Raw genomic sequence first — 20,975 nt, 5'->3', positions numbered from 1 at the left:
CAACAGTGCACCCACCACCATTAGCAGGGGCGATGGGGGCCAACCCCCCCCCAAGAATGAAAAAATGTGCGTGTCGGTGGAAGAGGTCTGCTCAATCCCAAAGGAGTACTGAGATCTCAGGAAAGTGTTTAGCGAGGAGGAGGCCAATGAGTTGCCGCCCCACAGGGACACTGACTGCGCTATCGAGTTGATCCCGGGGCAGGAATTACTGAAGGCAAAACTGTTCTCAATGGGGTGGGCAGAGAAAGCAGAGTTGCGGAAGTTTATCGACAAAAACCTAAAGCGGGGATTCATTAGACCAGCAACCGCCCCGCACGCTGCTCCGGTCCTCTTCCGGAAGAAGAAGGATGGGAGCCTGAGACTTTGCACAGACTTTCGCGGGATAAATGGGATTTCAATGTCCAATGCCTACCCCATCTCGCTGATCAAAGACTTGCTAAGCACAGTGTCAGAGGGGTCCGTGTTCACAAAACTAGACCTGAGGGACGCTTACTTTCAAGTCAGGATCAAAGAGGGGGACGAGTGGAAAATAGCATTCAACATGCCCATGGGGCAGTTCGAGTACCTTGTAATGCCGTTCGGTCTGCAAGGAGCGCCCGGGATCTTTATGAACTTTATAAACGAAGTACTCAGAGGGGTTCATTCAGGGGTTCGTTACAGGGGGTTCATTCAGGGGTTCGCTCAAGTAATGCTGCCCCTGACCGATTTGCTGAAGACCAAAGGAAAAGGGCTGGAGGCCCAGAAATCAGGGGCCAAGCTGCCGTGGACGCCTAAGTGCCAAGCGGCTTTTGACGAGCTTAAGAGACTGTTCACTAGTGAACCGATGCTGGCCCACCCCAATGAACTAAAGCTTTTCATGGTCCAGTGCGACGCCTCCGATGTAGCCGTCGGAGCCATATTGATGCAGAAAGATGAGGAGGGGAGGCTGAAACCCTGCGCCTATATTTCTCGTAAATTCTCGCAAGAGCAGCGCAACTGGTCGGTCTGGGACAAAAAGGCATTCGCAGTAACATACGCCTTAAAGACATGGAGGTCCTGGTTAGAAGGGGCGAGAGTGCCATTTGAAATCTGGACCGACCATAAAAATCTGAAAGCACTCACGGGCTGGAGAAAATTGACAGCTAAGCAAATCCGGTGGGCAGGATTTTTTGTGAAATTTGACTTTGTCCTCCGGCACTTTCCCGGCTCAAAAAATTTCTTAGCAGACGCTCTCTCACGCTTGCCACAGCACGAGAGTCAAAGAGAGGAGGTCATAGACTCCATTATCCCCCCTTCGGCAATCGCTGGTGGAGTGACCACTCGCTCCGGAAAAAAGACGGGGCAGTCGAAACCTGGGGGGGGCGGGCAGCCGACTAATTGAAGAGACTGAAAATGAGGGAGAGGGGAGGCTGGAAGGAATTGTTAAAGGGGAAGGAGGCTTCTGGTACTACGAAGGGAAACTATATGTGCCCAAGACCCTCCGATCCGAAGTGCTGCAGCACTGCCACTGCAGCAAACTGGCAGGCCACTTTGGCTACGTAAAGACACTGCACCTAGTAAATCGCCAGTTCTGGTGGCCGCAGATGAAAAAGGACATTTCTGAATTTGTGGGATCATGCCCCACCTGCATCATGGCAAAACGGATGGGGGGGGGGAAACCGCCGGGACTACTTCAATCCACCCCCACGGCCACTAGACCGTGGTCAGTAGTCTCAATGGACTTTATAGTGGAACTCTCGGCTTCACAGGGGAAAACAGTGATCTTGGTGGTGGTGGACACTTTCTCAAAGCAAGCTCATTTCATTCCTTGCAAACAGCTCCCCACAGCTAAAAAGCTAGCTTACTTGTTTTTCCAGCATGTGGTTAAACTACACTCATTCCCTGACAAGGTCATTAGTGACCGCGGGCCGCAGTTCGTTGCCAACTTCTGGCGGGAGTTTTGCAAAATGGTGGGCATAGAGCAGGGACTGAGTTCCACCTACCACCCCCAGACGGACAGACAGACAGAGCGTGTGAACGGGCTTCTCGAGCAGCACCTAAGGTGTTATGTAAACTACCAACAGTCTAATTGGGTGGAGCTGCTCCCCTTTGCAGAGTACGGGTACAATAACAGCGTGCACAGCTCTACCAAAGCCTCGCCACTTCAAATTGTGAATGGCTACGAGGGAAAGCCATTCCCCTTACTGCCTGCTCCTGAGGAAACAGCACCACCTACCTCCTGTCAGCAATGGTGGGAAAGCATAAAAAAGGGCTGGGCAGACATCCAGGAAAATTTAGAAATGGCAAAAAAGGATTACAAAATGTACTTTGACAAGAAGCACTCCCCAGAATGGGACTTTAAGGTGTGGGAGAGCGTGTTTCTATCGACCAAGAACTTACCATTACCACAGACTTGTAAAAAATTGGCATACAAATTCCTGGGACCTTTCAAAATAAAACGAGTAATCAACAAGGTGACTGTAGAAGTGGAACTTCCTAAAATGTTTAGTAAAATTCACCCTGTTTTCCATTGCAGTCTTCTCCGAAAAGACTCTGGAATTTCGTCTGGGCACCCCTGCCCTCCAGAGCCCACTCCTATTCAAGTGAAGGGTCAGAGTCACCATGAGGTGCAGGAGGTGCTGGACTCAAAAATGCAATGGGGGGTATTGTACTACCTAGTCCGCTGGAAATACTTCCCTCCCAGCTGCGATGAATGGGTCAAGTCATCAGACCTGCGGGCCCCCTCTTTATTAAAGAAATTTTACCTACTGCACCCAGACAAACCCCGAGCAAGAGCTTGGGGGGGGGGGCAGTATGTCAGACTCTGGAAAGCTTTACTGTTATGATATGATGCTAGTATTATAATATGCTGCCTGGCTTAAACTGTTGTGGGTTGCTTGACCTGACCTACTCCATTTTAGAACATCTGCTACTAACCCAAATGTAGAGACCTTGCATATCAAAGTAGAATTGAAGTTGCTGTTAGCCCTGCTGTGAGTTCCTATCCTTGGTACTAACACTTGTAACAATCCTTTGAAGATAAAACGCCTCAGGGACAGCTAGAAGCTGCTCCTGTGAGAACGGGAACCACAGCGAGATAAGAAGGACCTAACTTGTGAAATGTATCACCATACTGTGGGAATGTATTCTTGTTTAGCAAAGCCTTTGATGTAATCTTAGTTAAAATGTCTATGCACCAAGGGGAGGGCATCAGTTCCAATGATTCTTTGTTCAGAACCTTTGGTTTATCAAAAATAAAGTCTTAACATTGTATTCAATGGAAGCCTGTTCACTTTGAATTTCCATTGTCTGACAGAGGGTGCCTTCCATTGAGATGTGCATCTGGTGGTCAGGCCCTCTGGGGCTTGCCTCCTTGCTGGGCTGGCCTGGCGGGAGCTGTGCCACACAGCTCCATCTGGGGGGCTGGGTCTCTCACCCACTAATGGCAGGGGAGCCGTCTGTTGAGACCCCTGGCCCTGACCAGGCCACAGTTCTGGTTTACCCTTGCCATTTATTATTATACTTAATAAAGTGGCCCTTACTTATACCAATACCTTGTGTCTAACTCTTCATTCCGACTTGGGGGGCAATTCCAAATCATGTTTAAACTACATGTGGACTCTGTTCTGAATGACTCCCTAACCTCATATTTTAGGATGTGACTGATATTTATTTTATTTTATTTAGTTTATAACCTGCCTTTCTCACTGAGACTGAAGGTGGTTTACAAAATAAAAGAGGAATATATTAACAGTGCAATAGGAATAAGACTAGAGATATATATAAAAATCAAAGACAGTGAAAGCAACAATGAAAATGACAAACTGCAAGCAGTATGTGTAATTATAAGGTATATGATAACAGAGATGATAGCTAAAAATAATAGATGATACCAACAATAATTTACTCTCCTGACTAATTCATGTCACTTTATTAAACTATTTCGTTATTTGAGGATACTCTATAGGCATTTTATTACATTTTTTGGCTTCTCCTATAACTTGTATTTGAAAGTAATTCAGATATTGTTATGCTCACCCCACAGTGAGAACTTCTAGTGGTTAACCCTTATCCAGGCTAGTCTCCAGAGATAACAGGTGTCTTGTAGTGTTTTTGTCGTATTTGGGTTATTTACAGATATACAGGTAGAATGGAAGCACAGAGACACTGCTAGAGATTTGCTACTTTACATTAGATCTCACAGGGAGATTCTCAAGAGATGCTTCAGTTCTCTCTTTGGGTATTGACTTCACTGTCTGTGTCTCTCCTTTACCAGTTTCACATTCTATGCTTTCTTCTCTAATATATATACCTGTCTCCCTGCTAGTACAATAAATATCAAATCTTCCACATCTGATGGCTACTGGGCAAGAGCCATTAGGGCACATTGTGATGGGGTATCCACAGCCATCAAGAAGCAAGCATCACCATCTCCTTTGTCACAAAACATTGGTTAGGAACAATAAGACACTACAGTCATTCACCAATTCCAAGAAAATACCAAATTCTGTATGGTAATTTCATTACATGTTCTTTTCTACCAAAGTGTTGAGTGTTTTTTTGAGAAAACACCCTCTATTATCCTGCTAAGCAGGGCATTGCATATTTTGTCCTTCAATAGGAGATTGTATGGGAGCTCCATATGAGTTGCCCAGAAGAAACAGTTAAAATATAAATATTGTTATTATATAGTGAAACCATTAAAATTTAAACTGATCCCACTGTATATACTTTCTCCATAAACAAAACCACTTGGTAATTGCCAGCAATATTTAAACATCATCATTAAAATAGACTATGTAATAAATGTCTTGTTTCATTTTCAAAAACCATAAACTCAAAGTTTGCCCCCCCCAGTTGAAAGAATGAGACAAACACGGTGTATTGGATAAACAAACAGGGCAACTTTATTGAACAACCACAGCATGGGGCAACCTAAGCTACCGGACAGGCCAAGGGAAACCCCTGACTCTTCCCTGTCCAGACAGGGTGAGCCACCCAGCCCCCGGCAGTAGCCAGTTTGTACTGGCTAATGCTAGACCGGCGAAGGCCAGGAATACCCTCAAGTGGCCATGCCGCACACCCAGGAGCAGCCTGCCAGAGGAGGAAACCGTATAGCGGGCATCACAGCAGAGAGCCGTACAGCCCAGCTGCCGTCCCATCCCGCCACTTCCCCTGAAACAGGGAAAAACTGAGGGTGCTCACCGGTTACCTACATAGCCCAAATCAAACTCCTGCCAACTTAAGGTTACCAAAATCCCAACCTCAATGCAAACAGTACAAGGTAGGTGAAACACACCCCAACCATAGCCAATCGGTTGAGATGAAAAAATTCCTACCTGGCCCCAAAACACGGCGACCAGAGAAGCCTGTACTATTGCAGAGTGGGAGGGTGGGCCAAAAGCACCTGAGAACTGCGCCACTGGAGGCATGGCTGGGACTGATAAAGCCCCAATCCACGTCCCCACACATCCCCGGATGGGCAGAGGTCTGTTTGCCTCGCCTCCATTCGGGGAGGCAAACACGGGCCCCGCCCTATGCCACCGTACAGCAGCGTGGGCAGGAAGGGGCCGCATTACATGAGTCTTCCTAGATAACACACAGTGTTATCATATCATGCACTATCTAGGAGGCTCTTAACGTATTTGCAAATCGCCATTTGATGGATGAATTGGTTCCCTGTTATGTTTGCTATCATGCCAATAAAGGTTATTGAATTGAATTGAATATCAGTATCATCAGAACCTTTTTTCTGGCTCAGTGGACAAAGATAAATTTCTGGCGTGTGTAACTGTCCAGCCCACAAATATAAACTCTAAAACCCCACAAAGACACAGTTAATACTTCTAAGTAGTCTGCCTTTCTGTACAGAATTTCTTTAACATCATTCTTTTCAAAGGCTTTTTGACATCTTCATTTCTCAAGCTGTATATGATGGGGTTGAGCATGGGGGTTACCACACTGTAGATAAAAGACACCACCTTGTTCATTTCCATTGATGACTTGGCTGCAGGATTGACATACATGAAGATCACCGTTCCATAGTAGAGTGAGACCACAGTCAAGTGGGCAGAACAGGTAGAGAATGCCTTCTGTCGACCCTTAGCTGAGGACATCCTTAGGAGGGTGGCCAGAATGCAAGCATAAGAAAGCATAGTCAACATGAAAGTACCTAACACTATGAAAGATGAGCTTATGAAGATGATGGTTCTGCTGATGTAGGTGTTGCTGCAAGAGAGGTTGAGCAATGGTGGAACATCACAGAAGAAGTGGTTGATGACACTGCCACAGAAATACAATCTGCTAACGAGGATGGTGGATGGGCAAGGATTTAGAAAACCAGTAAACCATGATCCAACAGCTAAGAAGACACATACTCTGTTGCACATGAGTATTGGGTATCTCAATGGATTGCAAATGGCCAGATAACGGTCATAAGCCATAACTGCAAGGAAGAAACATTCTGTGGAACCCAGGAAGAAAAAGAAGTAGGACTGAGTTAGGCATGCTGTAAGAGAGATATTTCTCGCTCTTCCAATACAGATTGCCAGGAGTTTAGGGAGAGTGACTGAGGTGTATCCAATCTCCAGGACAGCAAGGTTGCTCAAGAAAAAGTACATAGGTGTGTGGAGGCTTGTCTCTACTTTGAGTGTGAATAGCAAGGTGATGTTTCCCAAAAGAGTAAGTAGATAGATGAGGAGGAAGATGATAAAATACAAAATCTGGATCTTCTTGTTACCTGGGAACCCAACAATGATGAATTTTGTTACTTCTGTGTAATTTATTCTCATGTTTTCCTCCATCTGGAACCTAAACTGAAAAAAGAGAAAATCTGGAAGTTCATTGGCTGTATTGACAACCATGATTCTTGTGAAGAGTTAAACAGAATTCTATCAAATATATTCTAAAATGTATAAGAAGTGAAGGGATACTTTCACCACATTACCTAAACTAAGATATGGGGCTAAATTTGGTTAATACATGTGAACTGTCCAATTAAAAAATGGCAAACTTTTCAGGACCTCACATCTAGATTGGGGGCCCACAGAAAACTTTTAACACATTTTGATTAAATTGTATCATATATTATGAAAAAACTAAGAGTTTCAGATTATTATGCCATTTGAGAAAGAACTGGAAACAGACATGCTAGTACTTACAGATATTATTCAAAATATTTCATGGTGGAGGGGAAATCAAGGGATCCAAAAAGATCAGGTTTCAGTATACTAATGGTGGTAACTTGTCCTTTTGCAAACTTTCCTCATGTATTTTAAATAAAAATAAATAAAAAGGATTTCATGCTTTCACTTAGAACCTCACAGTATGTAGTATAAATCACAGTCACACAAACACAATGTGGTAAATTTGACCAATTTTTCTTCTGGTGAAAAAGGAAGAAAAAAATCATACAAATAATACATACTAGTATTAAGGGGAACTTCATGGACAAAATACTATGCAAGACATAAGCTATAATAGGAAAAAGACCTGGGCAAAACTGAGTAAAAAAAAGTTTGCTAGATTCAAAACCTTGTGTTTCTTCGTCCTCCCCACTTTCTGATCCTTGTTCACATGGCTTCAGCAAAGTCTCCCACTTTGTCATTCTGTAGGAGTACATTTCAGGGCACCTCAGAAGTAGAAGGAAGTAGGAAAAAGAGAGACTGAGAGCATTCTGCATGGGAAGAGCTATTTACATCATGGGAAAATGCCTTCAGCTGCAGGAAGGTACCACATGATGGTGGAACATATCTGCAGGGTCCAACCCGATGTCTGAAATGTCATAAATATAATATATGCTCCCCCATACATAACATTTGGCAGGAGGCATATATAATTTACTTATACATATTTGACCATGTAAACCATTGATTGTTATAACTAAATTTCCACTGATTTTTGTTTGTTTGTTTGTTTTAAGGAGAATATCTACATTTGCATTACATTGCAGACCAAATGATATTTGGCAAATTGTTTACACAGAGCAACTATGATGGGAAGGGAGGCTTGAATCCACAGGGCTTTGAGAGTATCTTTATGGAGATACTGCTCTTTCACTCACCTTGAGTTCTAGCATAACAGAGACCCCCCCACACACTTAAAGAGGTAGGCAGTGGAAACTGATAATTATGTCACATGGATGATTTGTGCAAAGAATGGCAGCATTGTCCATCATTTTTTTGCTAGTAATATGTCTATACGCAAAACTCTTAACTAGTCCTGAACAGACATGAAAAGTTAGACTGGTGATACTAAACGGCTTGGGAGCCACAAGTGCTGCTTTGACATACCACATATGGGTCTTTTGAGCTCTCTTCTCCCTTACAGCACACGCCTCATGTTTCAGGAAAGTGGGCAACTAATAAATATTTGGCAAGTGTTTACCATCTTGAAATAACCATCACTGAAGGAATGGGTAAGCTGCAGTCTTCCTTGAGGTGAAGCCCTCATGCCAGGGATGAAAGCAAATGTTGCTGTTGTGGTGGATAATAATTACAAAAGCAGCTGTGTATGAGTTACAGACTGAATACCTTTATGCTAGACAAAACAAGGTCCACTTTTATCAGGAAGACATAGAGATCTATGGGAGAGTGCTAAGTGCCATTGGACCACAATTGCAGATAGAAATCATACCTTTTTGGGAGGATGCTTCAGTAACAGGATTGCCAATTCTGGGTTGACAAATTCCTGGAGATTTGGGGGTGGAACAGGCTTTGGTAGTGGGTAGAATTTTGGGAAAGGAAGGACCTTGGGGGGCATAATGCCATAGAGTTCACCCTCCAAAGCAGCCATTTTCTCCAGGAGGAACTGATCTCTGGAGATCTGTTTTCATTCTAGGCTATCTCCAGTTTCTGCTTGAAGGGTGGAAACTCTATTCACTGAACAACACTAGAGTCAAAATTACAGTAGCTTTTTTTGGTGTCCCATATTGACTTGAATAGTCTCACCTAGCACAATCTCATCAGAAGATAAGTAGGGTCAGACCTGATTCCCATTTGGATGGGAGACCACGAAGGAAGTCCAGTATTGATACGCAAAGGCAGGAAATGGAAAACCACTTGTGTTCATCTCTTGCCTTGGAAACCCAGTGAGGTTGCCACATTAACTGTGACTTGATAGCACTTTCCACCACCACCCCTTCTTGACAAATCTTTGCCATCTGTGCTTGCAGATGAAATACTGCTGCAACCAACATACACACTGAAGAAGTCCAAAATGAGTTCCTTCCATACAGGCCTTGAGAGGAAAAATAGATTTAAATACATACAAAAATACATCACAACTTGAAGTGTCTGGAGGACTGTTTATAAGCAATTTGACAATTATTACTGATAGATTCATACCTTCTTTGGTCTATTTCACTTAAACTCTAGAGTCAAAATAAAAGGTTTTTGTGTGTGTGTGTGTGTTCTGTATTCCTTGATCTTCTCAGTGAATTTCTGTGGTGCATGGTCACAGATGAAATTTATCAAGGAAAGCATCCATTCTAAAAATGCATTCAATTTTAGAATAAGTGGATAAGATGAAAAATAAGAGAGAGCGAGAGAGCATAGAAGTGATTCTAAAACGAGACTGGGTGCTCTCTATATTATCTACCCATTTGGTTTGATGCTTTTCCCCTAGAATTTACCAAACTATTTCAGCGGTTCTTTCAGTCTCCTGAGAACTAATCAATTTAACATTTCAGGGAATATATATATAAAAATAATAATCAATCAGGTAATTAAGATTGTATATCATGACTAACTATGTAAACTGTAAGCTTTGAAGTCTCAGTTGCCTTTGCCATGAACTAAGCAATCCACAATCTTTGTTTTAGCTCCACATGAGAATTCAGAACACACTAAAAACTTGTGATGCAATCATGTCCATTTCAAAACAGAAATAAGTCCTCCTGGGAGACATTATCTTGCCCAGGTGGACTCTCCTGGGTTGATAGTCATAAAAAATTGAAGTTCTATGGAACTTTTAAGGATGATAAAGATAGGGTTTGCAATTTGTTTTTTAAGGATGATAAAGATAAGACTACAGTTCAGTGTAGTGGTTGAGTGTGGGAATCTTATCTGGGAGAACTGGGTTTGTTTCCCCACTCCTCCACTTGCAGCAGTTGGAATAACCTTGGATCAGCCATAGCTCTTGCAGAACTATCCTTGAAAGGGCAGCTTCTCTGAGAGCTCTCTCAGCCCTATCTACCTCACAGGATGTCTGTTGTGGGGGAGGAAGGTAAAGGAGATCGTAAGCCACTCTGAGATTCAGAGTGAAGGGTGGGATATAAATCCAATATCATCATCATCTTATTATTATTATAATGGAGGAGACAGTAGTGTTAGGGGGTGGGCAAATGAGTTTTGTCTGAATCCGAAACTGTTGCATTGGCATCACAATGTAACACTACTTATTGGCCCCTTCCAGCCCAGCTGGCATCGCCAGCGTTCTGGCTGGGGGCCGTTAGTTGCTGGCCCCAGAAGGAGGAGGAGGCTTACTGTCAGAACTTGGATGAACTTCAGACAAGTCCAATACTTGTCACAAGTTAGGATCTTTATTGAAGAACTACAGTGCTAGAGTAACGAAATAACAGTAATGCCAATTCCTGGCAGTTGGTTACATTTTATGCCATCAGCAAAGCATAATAAAACAATCATTCACACGGTTTCAGACAAGAGTCTCTTCTTCCCAGCCTTCGTTATCAGGGGAGAGGATGCTCCCCCGTTGTGAAGGCCAAACGGCCTGTCTTCAAAGGGCACCTGTGGATGTTAAGCAGAGACTATCTGCCGCCTGCCCTATTGCCCTAAATATTTGGCATAGCACAGGGGCCAGGGTTAATGGCTGTGGTCAAGCACTCTATGTTATTACTAAGTTACAGCATGGAGTCAGTTTGGTCAAGGAATATAAAGCAAAAGTTACAAGTTCTGACATACTGCCCCCCTAAGCTCTTTGCCTTGGGCTTGTGTGGGTACAGTAGGTGAAACCTTTTAAGCAGTTGCGGAGCAGATACATCGCTAGCCTTTACCCATTCGTCACAGCTCGGGGGGAAGTATTTCCACCTGATAAGGTAGTACAGCACACCCCGTTGGACTTTAGAGTCCAGGATTTCCTGCACCTCATGGTGACTCTGACCCTTCACTAGGGTCGGAGGCGGCTCCGGGGGGCGAGGATGGAATGACGTAGCTCCAGGATCTTTGCGAAGAAGGCTGCAATGAAAAACAGGGTGGATCTTACTCAAGGATTTGGGTAACTCTAATTCCACCGTTACTTTGTTGATGACCTTTTTTATTTTGAAAGGACCCAGATATTTCAGAGCGAGTTTGCGACACCCTTGCGGGAGGGGCAGGTTCTTTGTGGACAGAAACACTGTCTCTCCCTCTTTCAGTTCCCATTGAGGGGCGTGTTTATTGTCAAAGTGCTTCTTGTACTCCTTTTTCGCCTCCTCCAGGTTTTCTTGAATTACTTTCCACCCCTCCCTTATTCCTTCCCACCATTGTTGACATGAAGTGGGCTCCGGTGATCCGGAAGGCAGAGGGAGATTGGGGAAAGGCTTTCCCTCGTAGCCATTGACTATTTGGAAAGGGGAGGTTTTGGTGGAACTATGGAGGCTGTTGTTGTACCCATATTCTGCGAAGGGGAGGAGTTCCACCCAATTCGTTTGTTGGTAGTTGATATAGCATCGCAAGTACTGCTCGAGAAGCCCGTTCACTCTCTCCGTCTGTCCGTCCGTTTGCGGATGGTACGCGGAGCTAAGCCCCTGCTCAATGCCCGCCAGTTTGCAAAACTCCCGCCAGAAGTTGGCAACGAACTGTGGCCCGCGGTCGCTAATGACCTTCTCCGGGAATGAGTGTAGGTGGACCACGTGGTTAAAGAATAATTGGGCCAACTTTTTGGCAGTGGGGAGTTTCTTACAGGGGATGAAATGGGCTTGTTTGGAGAATGTGTCTACCACCACTAATATCACTGTTTTCCCTTGGGAAGGAGGGAGTTCCACGATAAAGTCCATTGACACCACTGCCCATGGGCGGCTGGCGGTGGGGAGGGGAACTAGATGGCCCGGTGGCTTCCCCCCCCCTCCGTTTGGACATGATGCAAGTGGGGCAGGCGAGCACGAACTCAGAGACGTCCTTCTTTAGTTTGGGCCACCAGAATTGTCGGGTGATTAAATATAGGGTTTTTACATAGCCAAAGTGGCCCGCCAGGCGGCTAGAGTGGCTTTGCTCCAAGACCTCTTTTCTCAATGATTTGGGCACGTAAATTTTCCCTTTGTAAAGCCACAGCCCTTCCTCCCCCTTTTCTAGCCCCTCCGGTCGTTCCGTTCCCTCCAATTCTGCCTCTGCTGCGAAGCGTCCCTTCTGCGGTAGGTCAGGGGCCCCGATTTGTTTCCCTGAGCGGGTAGCGACTGTGGAGGGGGGAATGAGGGAATCGATCACCTCCTCCCTTTGACTCTCGTGCTGAGGCATGCACGATAGTGCGTCGGCCAAGAAGTTCTTAGTGCCGGGGATATGTTTTAGCACGAAGTCGAATTTAGCAAAGAACCCCGCCCATCGGATTTGTTTTGCAGTCAGTTTGCGGCGGCCGGTGAGGGCCTCCAGGTTTTTGTGATCAGTCCAAATTTCGAAAGGGACTCGGGCTCCCTCCAACCAGGATCTCCATGTTTTGAGGGCAAACATTACTGCAAAAGCCTCCTTGTCCCAGACCGACCAGTTCCTTTGTTCGTTTGAAAATTTGTGTGAGATGTAGGCGCAGGGATGGAGTTCCCCCTCTTCGTTCCTCTGCATCAATATGGCTCCTACGGCGACATCGGAGGCGTCGCATTGCACCACGAAGGGTTTTAATTCGTTGGGGTGAGCCAATATTGGTTCAGAGGTAAAGAGTTGTTTGAGCTCTTTAAAAGCTTGGTGGCATTCCGGCGTCCACGTTAGGCGCGCGCAGGGTTTTTTCGCCTCATCTCCTTTCCCCTTCGTTTTGAGGAGTTCGGTGAGGGGGAGCATTACACGGGCGAACCCCTTGATGAACCCACGGTAAAAATTTGCGAACCCGAGAAATGATTGTAGCTGCCGTCGAGTTCGGGGTGGTTCCCAATCTAGAACCGCTTGAATTTTAGCGGGATCCATTGCTAGCCCCTCCCCTGACACTCGGAATCCTAGGTAGTCTAGTTCCGTCTTGTGGAACTCACATTTGGACAATTTGGCATACAGTTTGTTCTTGCACAGGTGATCGATTTGGGTTGCGTTGGGGTCGGCGTTGGTCTCACAGGGCAATTAGCGGCCAGGTGATTTGGGTCCCCACATCTGAAGCACTTCCGAGCTGTGGCAGTGGGGGTCGAGGTTGCTGGAGCTCGCTTCCCTTCTGTTTTGCCGGGGGAGGGACTCGGTTTTCCTCCTTTCTTGCCTTGTTGCTGACGCCGCATTCCGACATGTTGGAGGTCGGTCTCTACCTCTCCCGCCAGCTGAATCCATCCCACCAGGGTATCAGGTCTTCCCTGGTGATAGCACCGATCTAAGATATTCGCGTTCAGGCCTTTCTTGAAAGCTGTATATTTCATCACTTCGTTCCACCCTCTGGCTGCCGCGCAGTGGCCCATGAATTCAGTAGCGTATTCGCGGGTGGTGCGGTTGCCTTGTTCGATTCTTTGTAGGGCCTCGATGGCTTTCTCCTCTCGCAGGGGATCTCCGTACTGTCGGAGCATCGCCTGCAGGAAGTCGGCCACCGTGGCTAACTCGGGTTTCCTCCCAGTGTAAAGCCCCACGTACCATTTCCGAGCCGGCCCTCGCAGCTTGGAGGCGATGTGGTCGACTCGGCTCGCTTCTGTAGGGTAACCCGCTCCCCAGTGCGTGAAAAACGTGTTGCACTGGATCGTGAAGTATTCGACCTCCTCCCCATCTCCGTCGAACGTAATTTTCAGTTCTCTGGTTCCGCCCCCATCTCCCCTGGCCGGGGCGGCGGGGCCCACCGGGGCCGGTACTACCGGGGCGACCGGGACCGGGGCAGCCGGTCCGCCGTGTGGCGGGGCCGGGGGGCCGGCTGGAGGGCCCGCTGGGGGGCCGACTGGAGGACCGGCTGGAGGGCCGGCTGGGGCCCCAGCCGGAGGGCCCACAGGAGGGCCGGCCAGGGGACCCACGAGAGGGCCGGCCGGAGGACCCACGAGAGGGCCGGCCGGAGGACCCACGGGAGGGCCGGCCGGAGGACCCACGGGAGGGCCGGCCGGAGGATCCACGGGAGGGCCGGCCGGGGCTCCTCCCCCCAGGATCTGGCCCACGGGCACGGCACCCTGGAGCGTGCGTATTTGATCGCGGATCGCTCCCAGGTTCTGTTGCATCTCCTCTGCCATCAGGGTTCTGGATGCATGGACCTCATCGTGGATCTCTTTCACCCAATCGAACAATTCATTGCGTAGTGTTCGAATCGGGTCCCCTCCGCCGTACGTGCCGAGCCCCTCGTCTCTGGCCTCTTCCTCCTCTCCCTCTCCACCGCCCGTGGCAAGCATCCGGTACCGTTGTTCCGCGGCCTCCATGGCTGCCGTGGACTTCCTCGGGCTCCAGGTCCGCGGAGCGAAGGCGTCGACGGAGAAGGGTGCGGGGACTTTAAGTTTCCTCCTCGCTCCGGTTACCTTCGGGTCGAGGGGCTCCTCGTCGGGTGGGATGTTGGGCTCTCCGTTGTCTGGAGCCTTTGCCGCCATCGGGCCAGGTTGCCAGTACAGATAAGTCCAGAGTAGGATTACTGTTATAATGTCAGAATTTGGATGAACTTCAGACAAGTCCAATACTTGTTACAAGTTAGGATCTTTATTGAAGAACTACAGTGCTAGAGTAACGAAATAACAGTAATGCCAATTCCTAGCAGTTGGTTACATTTTATGCCATCAGCAAAGCATAATAAAACAATCATTCACGCGGTTTCAGACAAGAGTCTCTTCTTCCCAGCCTTCGTTATCAGGGGAGAGGATGCTCCCCCGTTGTGAAGGCCAAACGGCCTGTCTTCAAAGGGCACCTGTGGATGTTAAGCAGAGACTATCTGCCGCCTGCCCTATTGCCCTAAATATTTGGCATAGCACAGGGGCCAGGGTTAATGGCTGTGGTCAAGCACTCTATGTTATTACTAAGTTACAGCATGGAGTCAGTTTGGTCAAGGAATATAAAGCAAAAGTTACAAGTTCTGACACTTACAGCTGATCCCGGGCATCCAGGAGCCTGCTCTGGGTGTGGCGTCGGGGCTATATAAGTTGGTTTTCAGCTCTCTGGAAGAGAGCCGTGTTACGAGCTGACTGCGTACGCTGCAGAGATTAGCGCATGTGAGGGGCTTACCTTGAGGCTGCAGGGTGTTTTTGGAAGTGCGGTGGTCCTGCGCGGCATGAGCAGCGGCAAACTGGGAGGTCCTGGGGCTTGTTTTGTGAGGCTCAAGATCGGGGCCAGGTTGGCCCAGGACAGTGGTGTCGTCTGGGGTGTTAGGGTGGGCGTTCATGGACCCCCCTCCCTCCCCCTGTTCATCTGGTGCGGTGGGGATTAAGAGTGGGTCCCCCCCCACATGGACTCCCCACCCCTATATCCTGACCTGGATGGTCCCGGCTAGTTTCTAGTGTCAGAGCTTGGAGGCTGGGCGAGGTCTGTCCTGGATTGGACTTGGAGGGGAGACCACTAAGGTTTGATTCATAGTATCTGGATGAAAAGGGGGTGTTTTGGCTGGGGAGTGCTTGATTTTCTGCACCTTCCCCACCCTCACTCCTCACTCAGCCCCCCCACCCTGGGTCTTAGCCTTCTTGTGTGGTCCAGTAGTAGGGTCATTGGGGTGAGGGGGTGGAGTATTCATAAGATAAGGCTCCATAGGGGGGAGGCCACTCCTTAGTGGGATTGGGGCTGTTGAGGTCCTGTGGGGTGTTTTTTGGGGGGCGCCAGTATGGCTCCTAAGAAGGGCCAGGGCACATCAAAAGGTAAGCAACCTGCCAGCCCTGCTCAGGGGCGGGGTCAACAACCCGGCCCTGCTGAGGATGTGGGTCAAGAGGCTCAGGTAAGTCAAGCCATTATGGGCCAATTGGAGGCATTGGAGCAGCAGAGAGGGAGGTACTGGCTCGACTTTCTGCATTGCAGGGTGGAGCGCCCGGAGTTGGCGCGCGACATGAGCCTGACCAGGAGGATGACCCTGACCCGAGCGAGCGGCCGGTCGATGACCCCTTGGATAATGGGGCAGCGGGAGATGTACATCAGGCTGCAGTGGTGGCAGTGGTGGTTAACCCACCGGGTGATGTTGGTAAGCACTTGTTACAACAACAACCCCAGGCATGGCCTTGGGGTTCATCACAATTTTTGTCTCCCCCAACCACAGCTGTGGGAGCGCTGGTGATTACAGGGCAGAGTGGACTTTCGGTCCCCCAATGTGTGGCGGGGCCGTCATGGGCTTGGGGTACCTCTTGCATATTGCCACAGGGCCAAAGTGGGGGGGGGGTTTTTCTGTTTCACAGGTCTCTGGGCAGATAGCCGCCCCGGCCGCATCACAGAGCGCCCCAGCACAACAGGCCCTGCCTGGGGTGCTGCCTTGGGGTAGGCAACAACAGTCACAGATGTATGGCGGGTGGCCGGGTTATCAGCAGGGTATGTGGAGTTACCCCCAAAATCCTTATGGGACCATACCTTTTCACATGCTTTCATATGGTGACACGGCGTTGCCATTGGGGGATCATCTGTCAGTGGCTACATGTGACAAGATTCTGAGGGGTGAATATATAGACGTTTTCAGTCTCCTCTTTAGGGAATTAGAAAAGAAGGATAAGGAAGAGCTGGATGATAAGGAAAAGGAAAAGCTGAAGCGCGGAAAAGTGGACAGAACTTGGGCCAATTGGCTACCCAGCTTCCTTATTTATGCTGGTGTCATAGCAAGGGCGCAGCTGTTTCGTGCGGCCCCGCTTTTCCAGTATTGTGACATAGTGTACTGTGCATACACTGATTTTGTTGGTGCAGCTTGGTTGCAATATGGCGAGGCCTTTCGTATGAGGGCTGCTGTCAACCTGGGGCTGCCTTGGGACCAGATTAATCAGCAGCTTTGGCTGCAGTTGATGTCCCCGGCAAAGCCGAATTTGGGTGACAGGTCAGATCGTGGACACTTGGTGCAGAAGCAACAGCTTGCTGCAGGGGCCCACAGTATGGCGGGCCAGTCGGTTCAACCCCGGCTGTTATGTTGGAAGTTCACGTCAAAGGGCGTGTGCTCCAGGAAGCCCTGTAAATTTAAGCACGAGTGCCCTCTCTGTGGTGGGTCACACGCCTTCTCAGCGTGCAGCTGGTCAAAACCCAGGACAGGTGTTAAACACCCCGTTGGGGGGGGGGCAACCAGCAGCCACCTGGTAAAGGGGCCCAGCCCCATTCGTCTGAAGGTACTCAGTAGGTTGCTTGGTGGATATCCACATAAGGTGGATAGAGAGTATTTATGGGAGGGTTTTTCTTTCGATTTCCGGATTCCATATATGGGTCCTAGGGTACCTTGTTTGGCTCCCAATCTTCATTCGGTATGGAGCACGTGGTTAGGGCAAAAATAGCCAAGGAGTGTTTGGAGGGGAGGGTCTTAGGACCCTTTGAGGCTCTGCCAGTGCCCGCTTTACGAGTATCCCCCTTGGGGGTGGTGCTCAAGAAGGCTCCAGGGGAATACTGTTTGATACACCATTTGTCCTACCCGAAGGGTGCATCAGTGAACGATGCCATTCCTGATACTTTATGGTCAGTACAGTACACTTCATTTGACCAAGCGGTCAAAGTAGTCCGGGGGTATGGTGTAGGGGCCAAGATGGCGAAGTGTGACATTAAGTTGGCATTTCGCCTCTTGCCAGTCCACCTGGAGGATTTTGAGCTTCTGGGTTTCAGTTTTGAAGGTAAGTTTTACATGGACAGGGCTTTACCCATGGATTGTTCGGTGTCCTTCTCCACGTTTGAGCATTTCAGTTCCTTTATGAAATGGGCTCTGCGGGATAGGTCAGGGCTAGATGACATGGCACATTACCGGACAACTACCTTTTTGTGGGCCCGGCGGGGACTGCGCAATGTGCCAGGCTATTGCAGTCATTTCATGATCTGGCGCGGGAGTTGGGGGTGCCATTGGCGCACGAAAAAACTGAAGGGCCTAGTTCAGTACTTACGTTTTTAGGTATTGAGCTGGACACCAATCAGCAAGCTTCATGGCTGCCTGAGAATAAAGTGTCAGAGCTTAGAGTAAGGTTAGCCTCACTTAGGAGGCAGCGCAAAGTGTCGCTGGTGGTGGGTCACCTCAAATTTGCATATAAAGTTGTTGCACCAGGTAGGGCCTTTTTAAGATGTCTTTGTGACGCCATGAGGCACTTGCAGCTTCCTCACTATCGGGTCTGTGTGACTGCAGGCATGCATAGGGATCTCAAGGTTTGGGAGGAATTTCTGGAATCATTTAATGGTATTTCATTTTGGCAGGAAGACTTAAAGATTGAAGCGGAGCTCCAGATATCTTCAGATGCAGCTGGAGCCGCCGGATTTGGGGCATATTTCCGGGGCCACTGGTGTGTGGAACAGTGGCCTGCAGGTTGGTTGGCCAGCGGACTCTGCAGGGACCTCACCTTTTTGGAATTTTTTTAGTAGCTGTTTGGCTTTGGGGGGAGCAGCTGGCCAACCATACTGTTCATTTCTGGTGTGATAGCATGGCTGTAGTACATGTCATCAACTCCTTGTTCTCCAAATCCGCACTGGTAATGAACCTGGTGAGCGCGTTCACTTTGCGATGTCTCCGCTTGAACATTTTATTCCTTGCAAGGCATGTTCCGGAGTGTGCAATGGGGTGGTGGACGCTCTATCTCACCAACAGATCGAGCGTTTTCACCAACTCGCTTCAGAAGCGGACCCGCGGCCAGCTCGAATGCCCCAGGAAGTATGGCAGCTTGGAAGGCTGAAGCCCGTAGGGCAATTCATTTAGCATTGGCACAGAGCACCTGAAGAGCTTATGATAGGGCAGGATTACAATTTTGGGCATTTAGGAACGCTGCTGGATTGCCTGATAGTTGGCCGGTTCCTGCGGCACATATCATGCAGTTTTGTGTACATCAGAAGGAGAGAGGCTTGGGGCTTAAGTCAATTAAGGGTCAATTGGCAGCACTTTCCTTTATGAGTAAAGTGCAGGGGCTCCCCGAGAATACGGGGAGTTAGGAAGATGTTGGAGGGTTGGGCAAGGGAGCATGGGCCGTGGGCCGATACCCAGCAAACCATATCCCCTTCGGTGCTTAAGGGGTTGTATAGGGTTTGGCCGAGGATATGTTCTTCCTTGTTTGAGGCCGTGGTGTTTCATGCAGCCTCTTTGGTTGCCTTTTTTGGGGCTCTGCGCATTAGCGAGTTTGTTGTACAGCCTAGGACTGACAATTCTAACCGAGCGCTGTGTGCCAGGGATGTCAAAATTGTGCAAGGGCAAATTCTTTTGACAGTTAGACTGTCCAAAACGGACCAGCATCAGAAGGGGATGATTATTACAATTGGTCAGTGTGCCTTACCAGATTTGTGCCTGGTCAAGGCCATTGAGCAGTATGTACTGCTCAGGGCGGAGGGTGATGGCCCCTTTTTTTCGGCATAGTGAGGGCCCTCCCCTTACTAAATATCAATTTTGGGCCGTGACCGGCAAGGCTTTGGCTGAGTTGGGTTTGGGGGGTGTCAAGTTTGGAACACATTCATTCCGGATTGGGGCTGCTTCCACAGCAGCAGCGATGGGTTACACCCCCTTTACCATACAGCGTATTGGCCGGTGGTGGTCAGCAGCTTTCAAATCCTATGTGCGCCTGTTGGTCACTTAGGAGGATGCAGGAGCAGCTTGATTGTTTTGTTGCCTGTTGGCATATTTCCGGGTGTTGACATTTTTCTGTTTCCCAGGTGCTGTGCTTCGTAGGGAGAGGTGTCGGATTGTCATCTGCGGGCACCGTATGGTGTTCTGGGTGGCCCATCACTCCAGGAGGTCTCCAGTGGGCACCCAGCTGGGCATCAGTGAGTGGGCAACGGTGGAGTGGCTGGGTTGCCGGGGCCTGCGTTGGCCGGGGATCATGCCACTGTTGTTCAGGGGGAGGTTGGCGCCTCCTCCACACATCCTAGTTATTCACCTGAGTGGTAATGACTTAGGATTCATGAAAGGGAAGGCCCTTTTGCTGTAGGCGCAGGCAGATCTTTGGGCAATTAAGCGAAGATGGCCAGGCGTTATCCTTGTGTGGTGGGCAATATTGCCACGCAGGGTTTGGAGGTCCGCCCTTTCCCCCGGGGGAGATAGAACGTGCTAGGTGTAAGGCCAACCGGGCCTTACAGAAGGCCATGGAGAGGGGCCTAGGGATATTCCTCCCACATCCGGCCATACGAGTCGAGAATGCTGACTTGTATAGGCCGGATGGGGTTCATCTGTCTGAGTTGGGCAACTGGGCCTTTTTGGAAGAGCTTCGGCAGGGGTTGTGGTCGGCTCTGGGCCGTCCAGTGGGCGCTAATGCCTAAGCAGAGGCTTGGCATTGGTGGTGGCAGGATGAGGTATTGGCCACAGTGTTTTCAGGGGAGCACCTATGGCTCAGCACCAGGTGTGTGGGTGGTCTGTATGAACTGCAGATGGGCTGTACGGCTCAATGTGGGGAGTGCAGATCACGGCAAAGCCTCATCATGGCAGATCTTTCCATGGGGGATTGATGCTAGCCCTGGTAGAGGCGGGCTTTGGACCTGGCCAAAGGTCAGAACCAGCCAAAATACGAGGCTTTTGCTGGGGGCAGGGTGGCTTGCCCTCCCAGGACAAGGCGGGGTCATGGGGTTGACCCCAGGGCTTGTCCTGTTAGGCCATACCCCTGCTAGTTATAAGTTTGCTTAAGTTTGTTTCCAGTAAAGCGGCCCGGTTTTTACCCAACACACTGTGTTAGCCTCTTCATTCCGACTGGGGGGGCAACTAGTTATTCAATGGAAAAGGCTTGATAACATCAAAACAACTCTTTATTAGATGTCTCCTTGAGTGGGCTGGTGAGCAATGAACGCAGAATTAAAAAGGCCTCCTACTGAAGTGGTAGACCTAGTCTTCCT

At 48.7% G+C, this 20,975-nt stretch overlaps 1 protein-coding gene across 1 annotated transcript; it reads right to left on the bottom strand.

Moving 5' to 3' along the window:
* Positions 1–5,804: 5,804 nt before the first annotated feature.
* Positions 5,805–6,761, bottom strand: LOC132583458 (olfactory receptor 5AP2-like). Its single transcript, XM_060255094.1, has one exon. It carries the CDS (start codon positions 6,759–6,761, stop codon positions 5,805–5,807), a length of 957 nt encoding a protein of 318 aa, XP_060111077.1.
* Between the last annotated feature and the right edge of the window lie 14,214 nt (positions 6,762–20,975).

Source organism: Heteronotia binoei, chromosome 15 (assembly GCF_032191835.1).
Source record: "Heteronotia binoei isolate CCM8104 ecotype False Entrance Well chromosome 15, APGP_CSIRO_Hbin_v1, whole genome shotgun sequence".
NCBI classification, from domain to species: domain Eukaryota; kingdom Metazoa; phylum Chordata; class Lepidosauria; order Squamata; family Gekkonidae; genus Heteronotia; species Heteronotia binoei.
Note: the sequence above shows the minus strand (reverse complement) of the source record. Positions and strands in the feature narration are given on the sequence as shown.

Coding starts and splice junctions, on each gene's coding strand:
- LOC132583458 (XM_060255094.1), bottom strand. CDS start 6,761: ATGGAGGAAAACATGAGAATAAATTACACAGAAGTAACAAAATTCATC.